This window comes from Labeo rohita, chromosome 5, assembly GCF_022985175.1.
Source record: "Labeo rohita strain BAU-BD-2019 chromosome 5, IGBB_LRoh.1.0, whole genome shotgun sequence".
Classification (NCBI taxonomy): domain Eukaryota; kingdom Metazoa; phylum Chordata; class Actinopteri; order Cypriniformes; family Cyprinidae; genus Labeo; species Labeo rohita.
The window spans coordinates 17228282-17254570 of NC_066873.1; the positions used below are offsets into that span (position 1 = coordinate 17228282).

The window sequence follows — 26289 nt, forward strand, 5'->3', positions numbered from 1 at the left end:
GGGAACCAAACAACATTGGACCCACTGACTTCCAGTATATGGGGATACACACTAGGGATGTCAAAATTCTCATTATAATATCGAAGCGTTCGGTACGACATCCACGTTTTTTTCGGTTATGCATTTAAATAACTTCCTTGTTTTATTTCTCTCGAAATTTGCTATGTGTGCCCGTGATTTCGCGTGCTGAAATGAGGAAACGCTTCCCCGCTTATGTTTTAAAAAGCAACACACAGAGCATCTTCCATTCTAATGACATGCAATGATAAGCCTGTCTAAACCTGTTATCCAACAAAAAAGTTATAAAAACAAAAGTTATAAAAAACATTATAACTTGTTTTTAATTCACATAAACATCAGTCGAGTGTTTGAAATAACTTACTTATGTGATCTGATGTGGATTCTTATCACAGAATTAGGGAGACAATAAATTATTTTACTATACTCATATTCTATGTATGTCGATTGGCAATGGCTTTGAAAATACACGAGATAGCTTAAAGAACACAGATAAACCATATATTATGAGTGTTTATTGTCCTTACATTTCATCACTGAAAAAGTTTAACGTTATATCTTGTTTTATTCAGTTACAGCAATAGCGACGCCTTTATCCATATTAGAGAAACTGGAACGGAATGTCATCAGTGATACTGCTTTGACGCATATGTGGATTTTCTGCATGAGGGTGCCCTCTGCTGTCCAGTATGCATGAAACCCATCCTATTTTGCATAAAAATTGAAAAAAACACCTTTCTCCAAAGAAAAATTAAGCAGACATATACTAAACCACCCTTTTTCCAGTGTACAGAGGTTAACGGGAGTATTTTGTTAATTTGTTGCAAAAAAAAACCCACACTGAAGTGGCAAGATATCCGCAACGAACCGAAAACCGTGGTTAAAAAACGAGGTACGTACTGAACTGTGGACTAACTGTATGTTGCATCCCTAATACACACACATACACACACATAAGAGTTCTTTCTGGTCCCCAAATCTGATTGGCTGAGAGGAGTGTGACATTCTAGTGACATCAGAACTTAGTGATAACCGTTTCACCGTTTTTATAACTCCACTTGCAAAATTACCCACAGCGAGTGTCATGGTGGATGCCCAACTCCACTATAATTTTATTAATAATACTGTTTTTGTGTCACTTAATAAAGTTTATAGTCAAACCAAAACTTATTCAGAGACCAGATATATTTTGGATATTTTTTTACTGGTGGGTGCAGGACACTATAGTTCATTTATGACATTTTATACCCAAAAATTCTTCATACAGTGGACTACCAGTAAAATGATAAAAAATTGGGACCAAAAATTATTCAGACACTTTGAACTGACCATGTTTTGCTGAAGTGTTTTTTTCTTAAATTGCTAATGCAACCTTTTTACACCACAGACAAAATAAAGCATTGCTTGGTAATTGGTCAACAAAGTATTGATAGTTGTGTAAATATTGTCATACTAACAGTTGTCTGAATTTTTGGTTGATTGTAGTTCACAACATACCTTTCTATCAAAGTTATCTGACATTATTAAGATGAATTTGTTCTGACACAGTTTAACTCTGAGTTCTTGTCATATTTTATTATCATTTTCTAAACTATAGTGAATAAACTGTGATAATGTGGGAAATGTCCAAGGTGACTGAATACATTTTGGTTTGACTGTATTGTGTGTGTGTGTGTGTGTGTGTGTGTGCCTGTGTACATATAATCCACAGAAGACAGAATGTAATACAGTTACGAAATGTGCGTCAATGACAAAAAAATTTATTTATGAGTGGAGTACTTCAGTTTTCGTCTGGAAGATGTCATTTGTCATTTGTTTGTTTAAAATATTTGTAACATGCTGCAAAAACCTATCAGATGTTAGACTGACATATGGAAGACGTTTTGCTTCCCTGATGTAGATTGCGCGCAAATACTCTTTTAAAGATGTTCATCAGATGACTGTACACAAATAACATTTTAAATAGCACACATTAATATCGAGATGATGCACTCTTTCTCAGACATCACAGTGAAGCACATGTGCTTGCTGGGAAGTCCGGAATCAACTTAGACCAAATCCTTTTTCAAGTCTAGAGGATATTTATCTTACAACCTATTAACAACCTCTGACAAAACATGAGTCCAGCTGTTGTCGGTACCGAACCTGTATGACGCATGACTTCTTGGGATGGCCAGACTGGAATTTTCCATTCAACATCGTCGAGGTAAAGAAAAGCGAAACAATTAACGGATGACAGAATGCGACAGGGTTTTTCTGAGCCCTGTTAAGTAGAGCCATGTTTGTTTTCTTCTTTTTCTATAAGTGAGCAGGACCAGTGGAAAATTCCCACTCCGGTCCACAGGTATCAGACCACTGACTAAATGACCCCCCTCTTCTTTGGATAGTTCGGTTGTCAGGGCTTAACAGTCTAGCCCATTTGGATGTGTTCGCCCAAGCTGCAATGACACATTTCTTAGAAAATGTTATCTGTCCCCCCTCACCGAAACTAAACGGGTACAACCGTGCACATTTGAATCTAAAGGCTTGCTGAAGTTCTTGGGTTTCCCGACGTGCTTGGTCTGAAAGAGATACGTGCAAAAAGACACCTTCAACACCTGTCCATTCACGCAAAACTAACCCGAACCTGAGTTATCTACCTTAAATCAGTGTTTTCAACAGACGTGACTCGTGCAGCAGTTTCTGATAGCGCCTTTGTGTATTCAGGTTACAGTACGATGTCACTGACGCACAAGTGGAACAAAGAACTCTAATGCCTTATACTTTTTGTACGATCATCTCGACATATCATTCAGTGCATGCCCAAAACATCCACTTTCAGCTTTTACTAAATTTAACACAACTCCTGGGACTCAGCAACATCACACTGCACCTTAACTTGCTCAAAGACAAGCCAAACATCCTCACAGTAAACTAGGCCACATTACGCAGCAAAAAGCGTCATGTTGACGTCACAGCTGTATCACATTTCTTTGGAGCAGCGTCCTAGATCCTGATACTGATTCCCAAGCACTGACTGTAAGTGGATTTCAGCCTGACCATCACATTATCAGTCACTGTACGATACTGACGTAACACACCGGACAAATTAATTTATTACAGGAACAATGGGAAGTGAAGTGAACAATTAGGCCAGCATGAATTTACATGCAGGTTTATTGTTGGTCTAGTTAATTTAAGGGATAGTTCACATAAGGTTAATTCTGTTATTAATTACTCACCCTCATGACATTTCAAAACCCATAAAACACAAACCATAAAACACAAACCTTAACACTCAGAACATGGTTCTGAACCACTGATGTTACATGGACTATTTTAACCATGTCCTTACTACCTTTCTGGGTCTTCAACGTGGTAGTTGCTTTGCTGTCTATGCAGGGTCAGAAAGCTCTTGGATTTCATTGAAAATATCTTAATTTGTGTTCCAAAAATGTAAGGTCTTACAGGTTTGGAACGACATGAGGGTGAGTAAATAATGACAATTTTCATTTTTGGGTGAACTATCCCTTTAACTAGAATAGGCATGCTGTTTGCCATCGATGTTTAACTGGTTGACCACATTACTGGTTAGGTTGGGTCTTACCTGAGTCCCTAAGCAGGCCACCATCATGTGTGTGAGGAGTTTGGCAGCGAACATTAGGAATCTAGAGCACAGCACATGAGATACAACGGCCAAGGCAAACCCTGCGGGTGAAAGACAGATATATACTGTACAGAATCTTAATGAGACAAGCAGTGCATGATTTCTTGGTGGGATTTCTACCCTTATAATCATGTAGACTGTAATGAGTTACCTGAGATACAAATGAAGCCAGCAGCATAGAAGGCCTCATTGAATGAAGCCAAACTTGATGTCTCTGCATACGCTGTGTAGACGGATAGATGCGTACAGGCACACTCCACAAAATTCTGACTGTCGTCCACCACACGACAAAACTGACCATCAGACAGCCAACTGGACAGGAGAAATCATACCAAAATGACTATGACAAGCCACATATAATGTCACATTTACTTTTTTTGATGCAAGTTTAAATGTGAAGTACAGTCGAGGTCAAAAGTTTACATACACCTTGCAGAATCTGCAAAATGTTAATTATTTTACAAAAATAAGAGGGATCGTTCAAAATGAATGTTATTTATTATTTAGTACAGACCTGAATAGGATATTTCACAGGAAGATGTTTACATATAGTCCACAAGAGAAAGTAATAGCTGAATTTATAAAAATGACCCTGTTCAAAAATGTACATACACTTAATCCTTAATACTGTGTTGTTATCTGAGTGCTCCACAGATGTGTTTTTTTTTTGGTGATAGTCCGTGAGTCCCTTGTTTGTCCTGAACAGTTAAACTGCCTGCTGTTCTTCAGAAAAATCCTTCATGTCCCACAAACTCTTTGGTTTTTCAGCATTTTTGTGTATTTGAACCCTTTCCAACAACGACTGATTTTGAGATCCATCATTTCACACTGTGGACAACTGAGGGACGCATATGCAACTATTACAGAAGGTTCAAACGTTCACTGATGCTTCAGATAGAAAAACAATGCATTAAAAGTTAGAGAAAAACTTTTTGAATTTGAAGATCAGGGTAAATTTAACTTATTTTGTCTTCTAAATGGAAAAAAAAGATATTTAGGCAAAATAAAAAACGTACACATCTTCATTCTGTTCAAAAGTTTACACTCCTGGCTCTTAATGCATCGATTTTACATCTGAAGCATCAGTGAATGTTTGAACTTCCTGTAATAGTTGCATATAAGTCCCTGAGTTGTCCTCAGTGTGAAAAGATGGGTTTCAAATTCACACAGTCATTGTTGGAAAGGGTTCAAACACACAAAAATGAAAAGAAGGATTTTTCTCAAGAACAGCAGGCAGTTTAACCATTTAGGACAAACAAGTGATTCATGAACTATCAAAAAAAAAAAAAAAAGAAAAAAAAAGAAAAAAAAAAAGCTGTGGATCATTCAGGTAACAACAGTATTAAGTATTAAGTGTACATAAACTTTTGAACAGGGTGATTTTTATAAATATAACTATTATTTTCTCTTGTGGACTATATGTAAACATCTTTTAAGTGATATATCGGCACTAAATATGAAATTATGAAATAACATACATTTTGTATGATCCCTCCTATTTTGGTCAAATTAAAATTTTGTAGATTTTTCAAGGTGTATGTAAACTTTTGACCTCAACTGTATATCATTTCTGTGCCACTAGTGACACTACAATTTGTAATGATGTTCTAAAAAGACGTAATTGTTCTATACTATTTGTCTAAATCAATTTAAAATAAAACAGTGTGAACTAAAATTAGTCATTAACTACAGTTATTGAACCAATGTATTGAGCTTCTCTAATTCAAATTTATTCCTAGTACTGAGGCAAATGTTTCACTGAACACGAAGATTCAGTGTGTTGTTGGTTCAGGCTGTGACATGAGAATTTGGTTGGAGGAGTTCGACAATCTTTCAAGACATTTTAAGATTAAGTTCAGTGCGACAAATCTCACCCAATGGGGAAAACACAGAAAGCTGTTAAATTGGACTTGACTGTCTGTTCGTCTAAATTAAACTTATGTAACACACCAATTTATCATTCCAAATGATCTCTCATTACTCTGAATTCCAGCTATTAAGCTGTCACTGAGATTAGTTTGCTGAAGGAATCATTTAGTCGCTCTAGGGTGTCGTTTATACTACAATGTATCACAACTGCATAATAAATGGTTATGAAACTGAGAAAAGGTCCCAAAGTTAAGAAGAAAAAAATAATATTTATAAAATCTGTTATCTAAAGCATAATTCTGTGAGGCATCTGTTTTACATCAACCCAAATCCAAAGAGAATTCAGGAACAAACTGTGCAGCGAATATTCTAGGCTAAAAGCTGTGCAATGTCCTCTAGAATGGCTTCCTGGCCAAGAACACACCCGTAGAACATATTGGACCTTCTCATTTAAACACACACACATCCTAAAGAATGTGTGAAACAGGCCTCAAAAGACTTCGTCATGGCAGGTCATGAGCCCTGACCCTTAAGCTCCACTGTACACACTGTCTGTCTCACCAAAGACTGTGAAATACATGGACAAGGTCAGAACTTTACTACCAGATGGTCTAGTTCTGGTCAAGTTCATTTGGATGAGGATTTTTTAGTAAACAGCCATGTAATACCAAATGTGCTTTCAAGTGTGATTGAAGAGTAGAAGAATGCATGTGTGTAATACGATTGTAAATAATAAATGATTCTAACTTCGTAAAAACATCTGAAGTTGTGCCATGCAACACTTCAATAACTATGCATGTGTTTGTGTTTTGTAATTACCTCTCGGCAGCCTGATTCCACAAGAGGCACAGAGATTGGAGAGGTTTTCCACGTCGGTCAGGAGTGTGTATGCGGTAAACAACCTCTTGACCGTCAACAAGAGGTTTAGAGCCTCTGCCATGAAGACTGACTGAGAAAACCTGCACAAACACACACATATACAGATTATCCAGAGTGAATTTGACTATTAAAAACACTAAAAGCTGCCATTTTCCAAATGGTGCAAATAAAATTATAATCAGTATAAATGCCCTATCCAGAAGAATCCACACATAACATGTGAAAGTCACAATTACACACTGACAAAGAAATAGAGATGACTTAAAATGTCCAACTCAACAGTGTCATCTGCTGGACACTTGTGGGACAAAACCAAATTCACATTTGTGAAACTGTCTACAGCAAGTACAAAAATTTGTGCTGAACACTAATGTATTGAGGGATACAGTGAAACACTCTTTCACCTTGTCATTTAATGCACTGGCTTTTGTGTTGGTGAGGAACCAGTGCTCAGTATTGTACTCTGTGAAGTGCACTTTACGGCAAGCAGACGGTGCCATGCTGTCCGCAGGAAGGGCTGGTACTTCCAGCAGGGTCTCGGGCAGGGTGAATGTGTCTGAGTTTTTCCCTGTATATGTGTGGCCGTTGATCTGAGTGGGGTACCAGTGATGAGCAGCTATGGTGAAATACGGGCAGGTATCCAGTACGGTTGTGCCTCTGGAGTACAGACACAATTAGTGCATGTAAAAACAAAACAGAAAAAAACATAAAAATAATACCAATAAATACATCTCACCTCTTTCCTTCTGCTCCACATGCAACGTCTGTGAGCAGGCTGAAGGCAAAACGCTCCGCCACCTCAGCAAGCTGGCTCAGACCTCGAGTGTCCGCTCGGGTGGGGTTCGCCATTGCACACAAGAGGTCATAGGTCAAGCCACGGCTGCTGTCTTTAAGTGGAATCTGCTCAGCATCATTTAGAATCTGTAAAGGAAGTTTGAAAAGATGGAAACTTCATTATAATACAACATCAATTTTAGAATCACATTTAGAAACTGTGTGAGGCGCTGCAATGCTTTGGTTTTTTAGGATATTCTGGATGTGATTAAGGTGCAATCACATTTACCATTGCTCTGCGAATTTGTGCGGACAAAATCCATTCATTTCAATATAGGAAACTGTGACTGGGAGAAAGTTTCGTACTATGGGACAAAAAAACTACCCATGCAAATTTTGTTAATGTTTAAGTTGGCAATGTAAATTCACTGCACTGACCAACTTAAAACATTATTTCTAATGTGACCACACCTTTAGGGGGATTCTTGTTTATAGTTAAAATTGAGAAAAATAAAAATAAGTATTAGCAGTCTGACCTTAACAACTAGTTTTAGTTATTTATTGTGAAAAGAAAACTTAAATCAAACTAATGTTTATATCTCAAAAACCTTCATTTGCTTATATTGTAATAATAATAGTGTGAAGCAATTTGGGTGTTACTTTGTCTTCAGTAATAAGACAGTACAGATTAACTGAAAAGACACAGTGGAGCCTCGTGGTTGCACATACAAGCATAGTATTCCCTAGATAAAAGATTTCTATGAACTTAAGGAACAAAAAAGCATTGTAAGGAAAGCTGTCTTAATTGATCTCTGGGGGCCAATATGTGGCCCCTCATTGTTTTTAGAAAAGCTGGATTTCCTGAAGCACTGTATTCCAAAAATGCGCAAGATACGGAAAACTTTAAATAAATTCTCGCCTCTCTGTAACCAGATAAACATGTTTATTATTCACTAAATAAACATGTACTATTGTTCAAAAGTTTTGGGTCTTTTCTTTTTTTTCTAAGGTCTTTGCTTAGCAAGACTGCATTTATTTGATTAAAATCCAGGAAAAAACTTTTCAAATATGTGTTTTCTAGTTTAATGTTTTAAAATGTAATTTAGCCCTTTGATTCTCCAGTTTAAAATTACTTCACATGTGTCACATGATCCATCAGAAATCATTCTAATATGATGACTTAGGCATCAAGCTAAATTTCATATTATTATGAATGTTGGAAATAGTTATGCTGCATGCTTGTTTTTGATTAAACCACTACTTTTTTTTTCCCCAGGATTCATTGATGAATAGAAACTTCAAAAGAACAGCATTTATTTTAAACATAAATCTTCTGTAACATTATAAATGTCTTTACTGTCACATTTAATCAACTGAATACAGCCTTGTGGAATAAAAGCAATAATTAAAAAAAAATCTAAAATGGAATGAAGTCATTATCAATGTTATGTCAAGTTTTTTTTCCTCAGATTGAGCTAACTTCAGGAAACTTTTTTTTCCAATGTTTCCCCTTAAAGGAGAAGTTCACTTTCAGAATAAAAATGTCCTGACAATTTACTTACCCTTATGTCTTCCAAAATGTTCATGCATTTCTTTCTTCATTCACAAAGAAATTAAGTGTTTTGAGGAAAACATTCCAGGATTTTTCTCCATAGGACCCTTATTCCTCGATTAGGATCATGTAGACCCCTTTGAAGCTGCATTGAAATTGCAATTTGGACCTTCAAACAGTTGGCCACTGAAAAATTCTGGAATGTTTTCCATAAAACCTTAATGTCTGTGCGACTGAAAAAAGAAAGACATGAACATCTTGAATGACATGGGGGTGAGTAAATTCTGGAAGTCTGAGTGTCAAACACACAATCTTTCCTCATTTGCTTACCTTGTTTAGTGCATCTAACACTGCAGTGAGCTGCTCTGGAGTGATGTCCTTACTAACTTTATTGATGAGCCCTTGCAGGACCCGATTGATGATGGTCTCATTAAGAGGCTGATGTAACTGGTCCAGCAGGGCCCATACTGCCTGAGCCTCTGAGTCTGAAACCAGGGTGATGTTAGCCATCCCGAATTCTGGGTGAACCCGTGCACCACCAGTGGCATCAGAGAGAGCCACACGGAACCGTTTGGGCGTTGGGTTGGAAGAACCAATGTTCGGCGTGAGAGCCACGTCCAGACCGGCACTTCTCTGTCCAATTTCAAAAGTCAGGGTGCCCTCCGCCATGACAAAGTCCTGCCCTGCCACAGCAGGCCAGATCAGATTAGGTCCAATAGACTCTGCTTTCTGAAGCTCCTGTGAGAGCAGATGGCACAAAACACAGTTAATAGTCTTATATTTAAACCAAAAATAAATTTTCTGAGATCTTTTAAAGTACCTGAACACCTAGCCAGAGGTGGACAGTTACAACTTTAAAATTTAGATATTTTAAACTTGCAGAGAGACGATAAATGTTTTATTTTTTCCTTTGAAGTGTGTAACATACCGGAAATGAAAAGTATTTCCTTCCGCCTATAAGTAAAACAGTAGACAAGGAAAACACACAAGGAAACACACGCAAATTAAGGAAAGGAAAGAGTGTTCCACAGGGACAAAAAGAGAGAAAAAAAGACGTGAGAAAGCGTTCCCACTGACTGATGTATTTTGGCCGTTAAACCATATTCAACATGTCAAATCCTACTTTTCCAGTTCCACTATGCAACCTTATATATTGCCTTTGAAGTATCTGCTGGGAACTCAGCGGCCTAATTGCTCATAGCTCTTATCTTCTCTACATTCATCATCTTAGCTCATGAATTTGACATCATCTCAGTCCTCTAATCACTAATGAGGTCACATTATGTAATGGGGTCAGAAATGGGTGTAGGCTGGGTAGTGGTAGATTGACATACAGCTGCTCTTTGATTACGGCAAATGAGCAATTAATAAGAATAACTGAATTTTCAGCAATAAGCTAAGCAATAAAGCATACTTTCTGAGTTTGTATTGTATATGAATTCTCTATGCCCTCTTGCTTCTAAATTCTGCGTGTTATTGTGCTTGAATATTTCTTGTTTTCTTGGGAGATTCCTTTTCCAAATGAATCTCACCTGCATGCGGTACTTCACAGAGATAGCTGATGCTGTACTGGCATCCCTGTAGACCTGAAGACTGATGCTTGTGTCTTTGAGGTTGACCACGGGTAGTCTGGAGCCCTGGGCAAAGTACACCAGCCCCCGTGGGTCATCACTCTCCAGCATGGTTACATTTGCAAAACGGGCAGTCTGGTTTATGGTGGCACCCTCACCCACTTTATAGACCTCCACCAGGAACCACACCTCATACTCTGGATCCTGTGTTACACAGACAAAAAAAAATGATAAAGAGAAGCTGAGAAGCTGTAAAAGTGGATTTCTCTTAATCACTACATAAAAACAAACATAATCAGAAAAAAAAACAAACAAACGAAGAAACAACACAAAACAGAGCCAAAAACTGAAAGCACAAAAAAGGCAAAACAAAACCTTGTGAAAAACATCTGAAAAACAAACAAAAAAAAAACCCTTCTGAAAAATGCAATGCCAGTGTCTGGTAAGAGAAAAATTAGAATGAGAAGGGAAAAAAAAAAAAAAAAACTAAAGCACAGAAAAACAAAAGGGAAAAAAAGAACAGCAAAACCTTCTAAAATGGTCAAATGTCTGGTACATAAAAACAACACAAAACAAAACCAAAAACCTGAAAACATAGGAAGAAAACTAAAAAACAAAGCAAAAAAAAAACCTTCTGAAAAACATCTGAAAAAACATCTAAAAAACAAAACAAAATAAAACAAACAAAAATAACCCCACAAACCCACAAAGCAAAGAAAAGCTAAATTTTCTAAAAAAAAAAAAAAATGTCATGTCAGTGTCTGGTAAGACAAAAATAAGAATGAGAAGACAGACAAAAAACAAAACAAAACAACACAACACACAACATCAACAAATACACAAAACAAAAACCGAAAGGACAGGGGGGAAAAATAAAACAAAACCTTTTGAAAAACATCTAAAGTAAGAAACAAAAAAAATGTATCAAACAAAACCACAAAACAAAAAAAAAAAAAAAACAAAACAAAGAAAAGCAACAACTTCTGAAAAATGTCATGCCAGTGTCTGGTAAGAGAAAAAACAAACCAAAACAAAACACAAAACAAAACCAAAAACCAAAATCACTGGAAAACAACAACAACAAGTATAACAAGACCTACTGAAAAGCAAGAAAAATAAAAAAAAAAAAAAAAAACAACAACAACACAAAAAACAAAGAAAAGTAAAACCTTGTGAAAAATGTCATGCCAGTATTTGGTAAGAGGAAAATAAGAATGGGACAAACAAAACCAAAAAAAAAGCACAGCAAAACAACACACAAAAACAAAACAAAAAACAAAAAAAACAAAAATAAATCAAACAAAAAGCACAGGAAAACAACAACAAACAAAACAAAAAGCAAAAATAAAAAAAATAAATCAAGCAAAAAACAAGACAAACAGAAAAAAATAAATCAAACAAAACCACAAGACAAAACAAAGCACAGGAAAACAACAACAAACAAACAAACAAACAAACAAGAGCAAAAATAAACAAAAATAAATCAAACAAAACCACAAGACAAACAAAAAACAAACAAACAAAAAAAGAAGAGCAAAACGAAACAAAAATAAACAAAAATAAATCAAACAAAACAAACAAACAAAAGACAAACAAAAATAAATCAAACAAAACCACAAGACAAACAAAAAACAAACAAACAAAAAAAACAAAGAAAAGCAAAATCTTGTGAAACATGTCATGCCAGTATTTGGTAAGAGGAAAATGAGAATGAGACAGAACAAACAAACAAACACAAAACAAAACCAAAACCGAAAGCACAGGAAAACAACAAAAAAAAAAAAAGTAAAAAAAAAAAAAATCTGAAAAAAGAAACAAAAAAACAAAACAAAAAAAGCAAAGAAAAGCAAAACCTTCTGAAAAATGTCATGCCGATATCTAGTCAGTTCTGATTTACATATACCTTGTCTGGCCGGACCTCCAACCTGAGTGCACAGAGAACTTCTCCTTTCCTGCAGACAGATGTGCCCGAAGTCTGCTGCAGCTCTCTAGTCAGATTCACGCCTTGACTGACCACTGAGTGAACTGTAGTGCTGAACGTTACCCGCCAAAACACCAACACATCTTCAAACGCTCTGGAGACATGGGAAAAATCTGTTTTTAGCCATGTGTACCTAAAACTGATTAACACTAATTTGCATTAGTGAAAGCACAACATCATCTTAAACACGGATTATACCTGTTTTCCTGTCTTTCCAGAAAGAGTATCGCCGTTCTGTTTTCTGAGTCCTCATCCAGGATCTGACCGGACCGAGAGCTCAAACTGAAGCCAACTATACCATTCTGAAGATCACTCCCTGTCGTACAGAAACATTAACATCTGAGTTCAAGTATACACTATTAGTCAAAAAGATTTCATTTTTCCTTCAAGAAATCAATACGTTTTTTTAGCAAGGATGCATAAAATGGATCAAAAGCGACAATAAAGACATATACAAAGTAACAAAAGATTTCTGTTTCAAATAAATGCTGTTCTTTTGATCTATTCATCAACGAACTCTGAAAAAAAGAATGTATCACAAATTCCCACAAAAAATATAGACAGCACTGTTTTCAACTTTTAGTAGAAAATATGATTAAAATTCTATTTATTTTTTGTATTTATTTATTTATTAAATTGCATATACGCTACCAGTCAAAAGTTTTTGAACAGTAAAATTTTTAATGTTTTTTAAAGAAGTCTCTTCTGCTTACCAAGCCTGCATTTATTTGATCCAACTTACAACAAACAGTAAAAGTAAAATTTAGAAACATTTATACTATTTAAAATAACTGTTTTCTATTTGAAAATATTTTAAAATGTAATTTATTCCTATGATTTCAAAGCTGAATTTTTAGCATCATTACTCCAGTCACATGATGCTTCAGAAATCATGCTAATATTCTGATTTGTTGCTCAAAAAACATTATTATTATTATTATTATTATTATTATTATGTTAAAAAGAGCTGAGTAGTTGAGGTTTCTTTGATCAGAAAATTCAGAAGCACAGCATTCATCTGAAACAGAAATCTTTTGTAACATTATAAATGTCTTTATCATCACATTTGATCAATTTAAAGCATCCTAGCTAAATAAAAATATTATATTATATTATATTATATTATATTATATTACATTACATTATATTATATTATATTATATTATATTTTATATTCTCTTTCAAAAAAAAAATTCTAAAGGATCATGTGACACTGAGGACTTGAGTAATGATGCTGAAAATTCAGCTTTGATCTTAGGAATAAATTACATTTTTTTAAAATATTCAAATAGAAAATAGTTATTTTAAATAGTAAAAAATATTTTACAATTGCTGTACTTTGGATCCAATAAATGCAGGCTTGGTGAGTAATAGAGAATTCTTTAAAAAAACAAAAGCTTGACAAGTAGTGTATTCAAATTAAATTAATAATAATAATAATAATAATTATTATTATTATTATTATTATATATACATATATATATACATACATATATATATATATATATATATATATATATATATATACACACTAAATGTCAATGGGGCAGAAAAAATCCTTATTGTTGAGCCCTGTAATGACAGTAAGATTCTCACCCAGGATAATGATTTTGGCAAAGGAAGTGAACCCCAGTTCGTCTGGCACACTGACAATCTGTGCTCCACCTTCTGCTTCGCTGAGGTAGATAAAGAAGGCCTCCTGCCCCTCCGGCTCCTGATCATTCAGTATGAGGACACTGACCTCCACCTCATTCTGTCCCTCCAACAACGTGACAGTTTGGGTCTCCAAGGCAAAGTCCTCTCCTTCCAAGGCCCAGGTGCCATTATGCTCTCGATGAAACTGGGCTGCATCCACCTCTGAGGTTTTGAGTCCTGCATAGGCTCTGATTTTGGCACTCACCACTCCTGTGAGCCCCAGAGACCTGCGTACTCTTAAGGCAAGCTTCTGTTGTGGCGCCCCCTCCTGACTGTCCTCAGAAACACGTATTATTGCTGGCCCTATACTCAAAAATCCACTAACCACATCATTAGCACGGATGGTAACTTTAGCAACGCTATTTTGAGACACAATGCGAGGCTGAGCTTCGATTGAAGGCAAACTGGCACTGAGAACTTGCACGCTGGTTAAGTTCACATAAAAATCCTCATCCGGTTCAGTCAGGGAATCATCGAGAATAGACAGGCGAATGGCAGCCGATGTTTGGCGGGAATCAAACAGAAGCTGTCCGTCTGCTACCGACGTAAAGTCCTTGTTTGGTTGGGCAGTGCCAGGCCACGTCTTATAGGAGATGCTGGACCGGTTGCTGCGGAAGCCATAGAGGCGCTGGACGTAGAGGGTGATTGTCTGCACGTCCTCCTCAATGACCAGCTGGCGAGAATCAGTACGAAACTGGTATAATCCTAATGGCTCCACCTCAGCTACTGTGTAACCAGTCCTGAACATACAACACATACATTAAAGTATACAAATACCACACATATATATCTATGAAAAGGGGGATTTTGTTTTTGAAAAGGACAGTGTTACCTGAGACGGGCTCCACCAGGTGACTCTGACTCTACGGAGGTCAGGTAAACTGCATGTGCTGTGACAACTGACATGTTATTGACAGCATTGAGAGAGATCACCTCACTCCTCTGACCGTGGGCAAGCATTACCGTGCCTTCAGATAAAGAGAAAAATAGCAGATTCAGACTTTTTATTGTGTTAGTTTAGCATTGCCTAACACATTGAGGCATTTCTCTCTAACCTGATCTTGGCGAGATGTCTCCTGGCTGGTAGCCTGCTGGAGTTTGGCCAGGAGGAAACCCAGAGCTCCATCGGACAGTTACGTTTCCGTATAAGCCTGTCCGTGTAACCAGCGCCTCACACTGGCCACTCTCTATATCTGAGACAAGCAGGGCCAAAGAGGCAAATCCAACCTACAGTACAAAGAGAATTCATTCATAGTAGATTATGCTTATTATAATGATGCATTTAAGGACTTTTTTGCATTGTGTTGCATGGCATTGCACTGCAAAATATTAAACCCACAAACTGTGGTCACAATAATGAGGAAAAAAATAAAGTAGAATTGCTTTTAATTGTATATTAAACAAACAAATATATATTAAAAAGTATTATTTTTTCCTGTTTTTTTTCTCATTTGCCTTGCAATGTATTGCATAATAATTAAATCCACAAACTGTGGTCACTATAATGTGGGTTGTATTGTATTGTACTATAATGTTGAATTGTACCGCCTTTCATTATATATTAAACAATTAAATATATTTTTAGCATTATTATCCTAGCAATATTTTTGGATGGGACGGACCACGAAACACAAGGGTCCATTTTTTTTAAAATTGAGATTTATACATAAATTAGCTTTCCACTGATGTATGATTTGTTAGGATAGTTCAATATTTGGTGAGATACAACTATTTGAAAATCTGAAATCTGAGAGTGCAAAAAAATCTAAATATTGAGAAAATCGCCTTTAAAAGCTGTCCGAATAAAGTTCTTAGCAATTCATATTACTAATCCAAAATTAAGTTTTAATACGTTTATGGTAGGAAATTTACAAAATATCTTCATGGAACATGAGCTTTATCTAATATCCTAATGATTTTTGGCATAAAAGAAAAATCTATCATTTTGACACATGCAATGTATTTTTGGCTAGAGACCAATTCAGAGTTTGCAAACAATGTTTGCTTATCTGGTTGCAGAAAATTACGGTTTTTTAAGTAGCAGTCTATGGAGCCATGGAATAAAAGATTAGAAAAGGTCAATTTGAGTTTATATTTCAAAATTCTGACTTATTCTCGCAATTCCGAGATTAAATTTCACAATTCTGATGAGAAAAAACAACTCGTCACTCTCTCTTTTCCCCTCGGCTCTGGCTTTTTGTCCCCCTGAGAATTGACAAACTCACTATTGTTGAGTTAAATCGAGTTATTAGTCCGAACTAGGAGATGTAAACTTGCATTTGCAAGAAAAAACCACAAAACCAGCAGAATTGTGAGATAAAATAAATAAATGTTATGTAAAATGTTATTAGTAATAGGTTTAAACATTATGGCATGCTGTAACTAACACAATGCGTCCACTATGAACAGCATATGTGAATATTATAGACATACTGTTTAAATTTATGCTTTAAAAGTAGACTAATCATTGCGGTTTTCATCCATAGTCTGTCCATTTAAATGTCTGTGTTTAACTATAAAATGGTGTCTTTGATGACAGAATTCTATAAAAATGATTTGCATTCCAATTCTGGCATCAAAAAGCAAAAAAAAAAACAAAAAAAAAAAAAAAAATTTCCCTCTTATTCCATGGATTTTACCCATTTCCCTCCACTTGTTACCAGTGTTTTTTGCCACCACTTGGTGCGTGCAGCTGCAAGTGAAATAACTCTGACGTCTACTACAAGTTGGTCTATTTTCAGGGGTGGCGAACTCCAGTTCAGCTCTAACCCTGATAAAAACACACCCGTAGCTTCCTAGTAACCCTTCAGACCTTGATTAGCTTGTTCAGGTGTGTTTGATTAGGGTTAAAGCAAAAGTCTGCAGGGCTGCAGCTCACTATTGCAACAAATATATCCGTGCTACTTAAGGCTGGTTTTGTGGTTCAGGGTCACATTTATTCATCTATTAACTGTACGTCATCTTGTGGTGATATCAGAATGGTGTTTCATGCAACATCACCTCAGCATTAGCTGCCACTTCAGGAACAGAAACGACAGCCAGCTTTGATTCCAGTTGAATTCTGGGAGGGGAACCGAGCAGGGGACCAATTAGAGTCACATCCGTCAGCTCAACACTAAAGTTAAACCCCGTCGAGAAGAACACCTGCAGTGGACACATGCAAAATATCAATACAGACCTTAAAAAGGTTGACAAGGTTGACCTTATTGAAGTCCTTTACAAAATGCCATGTTTAATTCAAGAGATAATAAATCACACCTGGCTACTAAATGGCACTCTGACGCTGGCCTCACGTTCTCCATCCTTCACCAGTATCTTTCCAGTGATTGTGTCCTCTGTAAAACTCTGCCCAGGGGTGGTAAAACCGATTCTGTATCCCACACTGGCATTGCCAAATGCCCCAGCCAGCCTGTTCACACTGATAATTAGGTGTCTGCTTCGGTCCGCCACGTTAACAACCACTGACTGGTTTTGAGAATAAAGGACAAACACCCCATGGGGCTCGTCATTGGCCCGGACCTTCAAACGGGTGCTGCTGCGGTTTGTATCCAGCTCTGCGCCGCCCTCCACAGAGATTAGACGGAGGATGTACGTCTCCTCCAACTCAGGCACAGAGTCGGGGAGCAGGGTGAGGACCATCTCTGCCACACGCTGTCCTGCCAGGATGGTAACAGAACCCTGCAGGGCAGCAAAATCTCCTGAAGTGTCTGCATCACTGATGATTTCCCAGAAAACCTGAGGGGAAAAAAACAATTATTGAGCTTGAAATCAATTTATAAACTTAGATGAACTGACCCCAAACTTTTAAATATTGAATATTGAATTAGTGGTCGTTTTCCTACCGTGATGTTGCCCATGACGCCTTCTCTGCGTGTGATAAGAAGTGATATTTTGAGCGGGCCTTCGCTGTCAGAAGGCTCACTGTAAATGCGCTCTTTCAGGTCCTGTTCTGTGAACTGCACTATGCCATTTGGATCTCCAAACTTCTCAATCTAAAGAACATTGTATACCATTGCTAAATGTGTACACTGCTGTATTTACAGTTTTATTTTCTTTTTTTGTAGAGGTTATTATTTTTCTGTGCTGGGCAGGACGTACCGTGAGTGTGACAGATCCCGCTCTGGGATCAACACCCATCTCTCCAGAGAGGATGCTGAGCATGACAATGAATTTCTCTGTGACCTCCACCTCACCGTGAGGCAGGATCTTCAGCTCGATGCTGCGCACACCTCCTTCCCCGTCTCTGAAACTGAACGTCCCGTTCACTGGTTCACCAATGTCTGTGTTTACTGATGGTAAAACCTCATTAGAGTTTGGACCCAGAATCTGCCACATTACCTGCGGAGGACAACAGAGAAAGAGGAAATGATGCAAGTGGACACACTGAACCATGGTGATTGCTTTAAGTTTGCATAGGAAGCACAAACAGGACTTCCTCTAAAATGCTATCCAAAATCTTGACTAAAGAAAAGTGTAAATATTGTAAACAACAGTTCTGAGCTTTGTCACTTATTTTCACTAAAATTCATTATATTTAAAGCTTTTAAATGCATTTAGTGAAAAAAACAAATCAAATAATAAACTAAACTAAAATAACAAATAAAACAAAATAAATAAAATATTTGTAAATATTGTAAATAACAGTTCTGAGCTTTGTCGCTTATTTTCATTAAAATTCATTACATTTAAAGCTTTAGATGCATTTACAGAAAAATAAAATAAAATAATAAACTAAAATAATAAATAAAATATTTGTAAATATTGTATAAAAAAACAGTCCTGAGCCTTGTAACTTATTTTCATTCAAATTCATTACATTAAAAGCTTATAGATGCATTTACAGAAAAATATAAAATAAAATATTTGTAAATATTGTAAAAACAGTTCTGAGCCTTTTCATTTCATTTTTATTAAAAATCATTACATTTAAAGCTTTTAGATGCATTTATAGAAAAATAAAATAAAATACTAGACTAGACTAAACTAAACTAAAATAATAAATAAAATAAAATATTTGAAATATTGTAAAAACAGTTCTGAGCCTTGTAACTTATTTTCATTAAAATTCTTAACATTTAAAGCTTTTAAGTGCATTTACAAAAAATAAAATAAAATTAACAAAACACAATAAATATTTGTAAATGTTGTAAAAAAAACAGTTCTGAGCCTTGTCACTTAATTTTATTAAAATTCATTACATTTTAAGCTTTTTTGACAAATTTACAGAAAAAAACAAAATAATAAAATAAAATATTTGTAAATATTTTACTGTATACTTTTGAACCTTGTCACTTATTTTCATTAAAATTCTTCAGATTTAAAGCTTTTAGACGCATTTACAGAAAAATAAAATAAATTAAAATAATAAAATAAAATAAAGTAAAATAAAATAAAATAATTTGCAACATGAAATAAGGGGAAACCCTTATTTAATCTAATTTTTTTTTTTTGGATTGTCAGCATTTATCACTGTTGAATCAACTCTTGGAAAATGACTGCAAAATCCTCTTGTCTGTTTTCTAACTTAAAATCTACAAGAAACATGAAGGTCTGTACTAAATCATGTATCCACCTCACAGACCATGTTTTGATCTATCAAAATCCTCATTTACCACATTTTTTAATTACACACAAATCAATGGAAACATCCAGTTTAAGGTCTGTCCGTCCTCCAAGTGCTTCCCCACATGTAAAACAAAAATATTTTATGGATCTGGAAGTGTGAGGTCATAGTCTAGACAGGGCTCACCGTGGCGTCTCCCAGCAGTCCATCCGCTCTCTGTACAAACAGGGTCAGTCTAAGGGTACTGTTGGGGTTTGGAATAGTGATGGCGCTTTGGTTGATGAATCGCACAACACCGTTTGGCGAGTCACTCTTGGCAATTGTAATTCGTGCAATTAGCTGAGCTCCAAGTATGGCACCTCCTGTGGCACCGGTGAGTTGCAACTCAAATATCTCATTAAATTCACTAGGTGGAAGACAAAAAAATGATTCAATGAAACATGCTATAAGTTCACAAAACTAACACTCATCAACAATATTCAACCTTTCAACCAATATCCAATAAGAGCATATTTAACAAGTTAATAACCCCATCCTTACCTCTCTGTGTCATCCACAATGGAAACATTGATATAGTTGAGGGTTTGGCCATGCTTAAAGGTGACAGAGCCATTGAGCAAGATGTAATCTAAATCAGGTTGGGCAGTCAAACCTTTGGAGATGAACTCTGCTGTGACCTGCCCATAGGATCCAACACGCCTTAGTACAGGTATGGACAGACTCCCTACATCCTCCTCAACTGAGACACAAAAACAATTGGAGAAACTGTTTTAGCATAATCCATCTTTTCACACTGAGGACAACTGAGGAACTCATATGCAACTATTACATTAGGTTCAAACACTTACTGATGTTTCAGAAGGAAACACGATGCATTAAGAGCCAGGGGGTGAAAACTTTTGAACAGAATGGAGATGTGTACTTTTTTTTTTTAATATTTTTTTTTTCACTTAGTACTACCCTTCAGAAGCTACAGAAGATACTTACATGTTTGTAAGTTTGTAAGTATCTTCTGTAGCTTTTGAAGGGCAGTACTAAATGAAAAAAATATGATATTTAGGCAAAATAAGAAAATGTACACATCTCCATTCCGTTCAAAAGTTCAACCCCCCCCCATCAGAAGCATCAGTGAGCGTTTGAACCTTCTGTAATAGTTGCATATGAGTCCTTTAGTTGTCCTCAGTGTGAAAAGATGGATCTCAAAATCATACAATCATTGCTGGAAAGGGTTTAAATACACAAAAAGGAGAACAGCGGGCAGTTTAACTGTTCAGGACAAACAAGGGACTCATGAACAACTATCACTAAACCAAAAAAAAAAAAAAAAAAACACAGCTGTGGATCATTCAGGTAACAACACGTATTACAAATCAAGTGAGTGTAAACTTTTGAACGGGGTCATTTTTATAAATTCATCTATTATTTTCTCTTGTGGACTATATGTAAATGTCTTTCATGTGAAATATCTTATTCAGGTCAATACTAAATAAAAAATAACACAATTTGCATGATCCCTCTTATTTTGGTAAAATAATTAACATTTTGCAGATTCTGCAAGGTGTATGTAAACTTTTGACTTCAACTGTATATCACAAACCCTTATCAACCATAAAAAATAATGCATATATATTATTGGCAAGAGGTAAAAAGGTAAAGACTTTAAAGATAAAACACACAGACAAAAGATCTGAGAAAAATATAAGGAATGCATAAAAGTACCAGTGATGTTGACATATTTGGGGTCAAACTCCAGGATGCCCTCAGCATTGTCATTTTTCTGGATAATCACCATGAGGGAGGACAGATTGCCAATAGCCGGAGGCTGGTCAATCTGTAGGCCATACTCTCTCACTGTAAAATCCATTGAACTGAAAACAGGAGGAAAGAAATACATTTGCAGCATGCATAAAAGTAGCTAGCTAATCCTATTTCAAGTGCAGGCTGAACTCTACCTGGCATTCAGAAGCTCTACCAGAGTAATGTTAAGGAAAAACTCCTCTGGTCCTTCTGGAAGATCATCATCGAGAATAGTCAGTGTAATAACCCTTGAGCTCTCCTCGGGCCTGAAAAGCAGCCGACCAGAGGACTGTCCAAAATCCTGTCCACTGATTGCAGTTCTGCCTTCTGTGTGGTAACTGACCCAGACGCTGCCAAAAAGACCCATGGAGCGAACAATGGTCACGTTTACCTGGTAAGAGAAAAAACAATGTTGAAGACTACCTTTACGTATGAGTTCACAGATATCACCATTCCCATCTCATACAATCTGCTAGAAGTGATTCTAGGAAAACTTCAATGATCAAAGCTACACTGTGTGTTCATTTTTTAAATTCAGTATAGTCCTGTTACCTCTGAGCTGCTTCATTATACTCAATAAGCAAACTGGGAAACCTTGGGTTCATTAATCTTGACACAAAGACTTTCATAAAGAAAACTTTCCAGTGTTTTTTGTCATTGGATCAATGGTTGCTAGGCTATTGCTTTATGGAAGTTTCAATGACTTTCCCAGTCAAGGGGAACAGGCAGTAACACATAGTCCTCTGGTTGTGGTTTGTGTCTCATCAGTGCTAATGTCATGCAAGGGGTCTCACAGCTCTGTCCTCCTCAGTGGCACGCAAAGAGGCTTGGGAGAAGGAGAAGAGCCCATGGGGAAGGTCACTGGCAGCCATAGTGATGGTGGCAAATTGTCTGTCAGGGCTGATCGCTGAGCCCGGGGTTAGAGAGCTCAGTTTTAGCTGATATACACGTCTTTCTTCCGGGATCTCATCATCTAGTGCCTGCAGAAACAAAGAGAGGGAATCAATTTTGCACTGAGTTTTAAGATTCTAATATGGTTTCATTTTTTTTCCAGTTTACACTGGAATTTTTTTTTAAAAGAAATTAATACTTTAATACTTAGCAAGGACGCATTAAATTGGTTAAAAGCAATCTCTGATATTACAGAATATTTCTATTTCAAATGAATGTGGATCTTTTGAACTTTCTATTCATTCTATTCAATCCTGAAAAAAATGTATCATGGTTTCCACAAAAACATTAAGTAGCACAACTGTTTTCAACTACAAAAATGTTTCTTGAGCAACATAACAGCTTATTAGAATGACTTCTGAAGTATCATGTGACACTGAAGACTGGAGTAATGGATGCTGAAAATTCAGCTTTGCCATCACAGGAATAAATTACATTTTAACATATATAATAAAATAAAGAAAGAATGTAATAATATTAAATAAATAAATTGTATATAACACTAAAAAAACAAACTTTTGAACGGTCATGTGTATTACTCATCTGTTTTACCTTCAGCTGAATTGTAGCTGCAGACTGGCGGTCTTTCATGACAACTTTGCCAGAGGTTTCCTCAAACTCTCTATCTGCAGCTGTGGTGATATTCCAGAAGATCTCAATCTCACCAAAGATGCCTGGACCTCTTACGAGACTGCAATTGATAGGACACAACCAATCTTTAGATTGGGGCAGTGTTTGGAAAATCCGTTTTGCTATTTATATTGGTGAATTCTGTTTGGTGTTGCCAAAGGTGCCGAAATTAAAGATCCATTAACCTCTGTTGGTTGAAGAAGGTGAGAAGTTTACCTGACCAGAGCTGTTCCGTTGTAATTGTTTCTTGGCTCGCCAATCAAAACGCTCCTGCTGGAATCAGCTATTCCTACAGTTCCCAGGGCACCCATGTCAGCTTGAATAACAACCGTAGCAACACCTGATGAAAAGAAAATTAAGTAAATGATGTAAAAAGTTCCACTATCTGTCAAAAATTTTAGATACACAATATATACTTAGGTATCCTGATCTTTGAGAAAGAGGAACAATTAATGTTCAGAAGAGAAACACCACAAAACTCAACTATTAATATTTTTGAAGACAAGATACAATAACTTTTTCCCAGATGTTATCAATGGTGATACTACGCTGACAAACCTCTAACTGGATCAATGACTGGCTCATTCTTTGGAGAGAGCAGCTGGATGGTGAATCTTTCCTCTCCCTCCAGGACAGCATCAGCCAAAGCCTGAATCACTAGGGTCTTCTTTGACTCAGTCTACAAACAATATAACAATTTAACAACTGTAATTATCTCACTGTGGCATAGATAAAAAGGCTGTTTGACTAATTTAAAGAAACCTGGGTATTAGGGTTTGTATGGCTTAAAATAAGTCTCTCACTTTAGAAAATGTAGTAGAAAACCCATTTTTACATTATTTAAAAAATCCACATAATTTTGTACATATTTTGGACTATGCAGGGGCACATTTATTTCGATTATGTGAAATGGTCATACTCTGTGAGCTACTGGCGCTACCTGTTGCTATTTTTACCGCAACACAACTCAGAAAATAAAATACTGATACGATGACCACAGCTACTGAAAGAGCTTACAGGTGGCGATGGATATAAGCGCAGGCTTAAACCAAATGCCGTACCATCGATTTTTCCCCACAAGTAGTCTAAACGCCCCCATATATCGAGTGAAATCCGTGCTGAGAAACTCCTTCAGTTTCTGTAACTTCATGACAAGCATCAGCAATTACATCCTGCTGCTTGTAGGCTCTTTCAGTTGCTGTGGTTTACTAAAAGCCTCAATGGCATCAAGGCTGAAGTGGAGAGAACAAAGATGCAGGTCTTTAGTTTTATTCGTCCACAGGCATGGCTAGGAAAGCAGTGAAGACATACATCACTTCTCTTGTTGCCCTTCGACTGAAAATGACAACAAAAAGGCTGCACAATGTGGCATCATATCAGTAGTTGTGATGCAGTAAAAATAGCAAAATGTAGCACCAGTAGCTTACCGAGTGCAATCAAGTCATGTCATCGAAATAACAGTCCAAAATATACAGAAAACAATGTGGATTTTTTAAAATAATGTAAGTCTTTCATTGGCTTTCTACTACATATTTCAGTAACAGACATTTGCTTCAAATGGCTCTAAAGGATCCCAGCCTAGGAAGAAGGGTCATATGTAGTGAAACGATCGTCGTTTTTTTCCAAAAATAAAAATTGTATACTTTTTAAGCACAAAAGCTTGTGTAGCACAGGCACTGGGATGCGCATTCACAATGCTACAAATTAGTGATGGGTCATTCTTGAACGATTCGTTCATTTTAAACGATTAGCTCATTTTGAATGAATCTTTAATGTGACTCAGGCAGAACGAGTGGTCTCGGAGAGTGATTCTTTCAGTCGCGCATGCGCAACATCCTATTAGGTTCTGTACTTGAATTAGTTCACCTGTTACGAGTCTTCGGGTTTTTTTGAGTCGTTGGTTCATCTTATGGGGCTGTCACGTGATGAACAAACGACTCAAACCCGAAGACTCGAGAGATGAACTAATCAATTCTTTTTTTTGGCTCACACTGCATTGGTTAAGCTTATGGGGCTGTCACGTGATGACATACCCGGAAACTTGTCAGATAAGAGGCAAGGTGAGCTAATCATAGACTAAAGACCCAGGTAAACAATGAATTAATCTTTTCTGTTTCTTATAGCATTACAGTTTTGTCTTGTTTGTAGTGTAATCAATGTTTGTGTAAGTAGATGTGTTAGGGAAGAAACACGTAACATTTTAATTATATTTTGCTAAAATGAACGAAATGATCAAAATGACTCGAAAAAGATTCGTTCATTTTGCTGAACGAGACTCAAAGGTCCGAGTCGGTATAAACATTTTTATATTTTTTTATTTTGTTTTTATTTTATCGTTTCGCTAGATAAGACCCTTCTTCCTTGGCTTCCTTTTTATATGAAGTAAAATCCTGAAATGTTTTTCTCAAAAACCATAATTTCTTTACGACTGAAGACAGAAAGACATGAACATCTTGGATGACAAGGGGGTGAGTAAATTATTTGTGAATTGTTGTTCTGGAAGTGGACTTCTTTAATATCTGGGGTTCCCTTTAAGACAATATTTACATTCATATTCACCATCGTACCCCATTAAAAATTAGAGTTCCATTACGAGGGCTTAGATCATCTCTGCCCTCTTCCTGCAGAAGCCAGATCAAATGCACCACTCCTTCACCTCCTGAGCTTCGCACTACGGTCAGCGTAGCTATGGAAGCTGGGTCATTTAGGAACTGAGGCTCAGACACAGAGACCTGAGGAAAAATAAAACATGTTGCCAAGGTTAATCTTTTCAGTCAATCTGATTATGGCTTTTAAAGTAACCACACAGGTATCTGAACATTAATGTCACTAGTTAAACTAAGTAAACACAAGGTTACACCAAATAAATTATAACAAATACAAAAAAGCTATCATAAAGAAGTGGAGTTATTACAGAAAAGTCTCATATATCCAGAGTGGACCACTCACAAAGCCTGTAAATGTAAGGTTTTGCAACTACAATGAGTGAGACAATTAAACTAATATTCATAGATATTAGAAGTAAGTTTACCATTAGTTCCTCAAACCCAAAGCGACCAAAAGGTGAATCATTGGCTGGGATGCTGATCACAACAGAGGTCTCATCCCCCAACCTGGCACCTCCGATGACTTGAACCAGTTTTACCATAAACGTCTCTGTGGACTCTACAATTGCGTCATCAATAATAGTGATCTCAATATATGCCACTGCCTGTGGGGAAATAAAAAGCTCACATAAATTCGTTCTTATTCTGTTCCATCTCCAATTTTTATAGGCATTTCCAGCAAAACCTGATCATGATCAACTACTCAAAACATGGAGAAAAAAAATCTAGTCACTTGAAGGAGAAGTCCACTTCCAGA

The 26289-nt window shown here is 36.5% G+C and overlaps 1 protein-coding gene across 1 annotated transcript in view; it reads right to left on the bottom strand.

Annotated features, from left to right (window-relative positions):
• Positions 1–26289, bottom strand: part of adgrv1 (adhesion G protein-coupled receptor V1) — a 175313-nt gene that overhangs the window by 57370 nt on the left and 91654 nt on the right. Inside the window, 26 exon segments of the mRNA XM_051109062.1 lie at positions 3605–3705; positions 3816–3976; positions 6353–6492; positions 6817–7069; positions 7149–7333; positions 9069–9476; positions 10271–10513; positions 12213–12384; positions 12489–12606; positions 13887–14725; positions 14818–14953; positions 15041–15212; positions 16986–17129; positions 17244–17720; positions 17828–17977; positions 18084–18323; positions 19735–19954; positions 20089–20287; positions 21268–21416; positions 21501–21736; positions 22140–22325; positions 22849–22987; positions 23143–23266; positions 23485–23605; positions 25494–25658; positions 25958–26137. Of these exon segments, the coding sequence (XP_050965019.1) occupies positions 3605–3705; positions 3816–3976; positions 6353–6492; positions 6817–7069; positions 7149–7333; positions 9069–9476; positions 10271–10513; positions 12213–12384; positions 12489–12606; positions 13887–14725; positions 14818–14953; positions 15041–15212; positions 16986–17129; positions 17244–17720; positions 17828–17977; positions 18084–18323; positions 19735–19954; positions 20089–20287; positions 21268–21416; positions 21501–21736; positions 22140–22325; positions 22849–22987; positions 23143–23266; positions 23485–23605; positions 25494–25658; positions 25958–26137 (5658 nt within the window).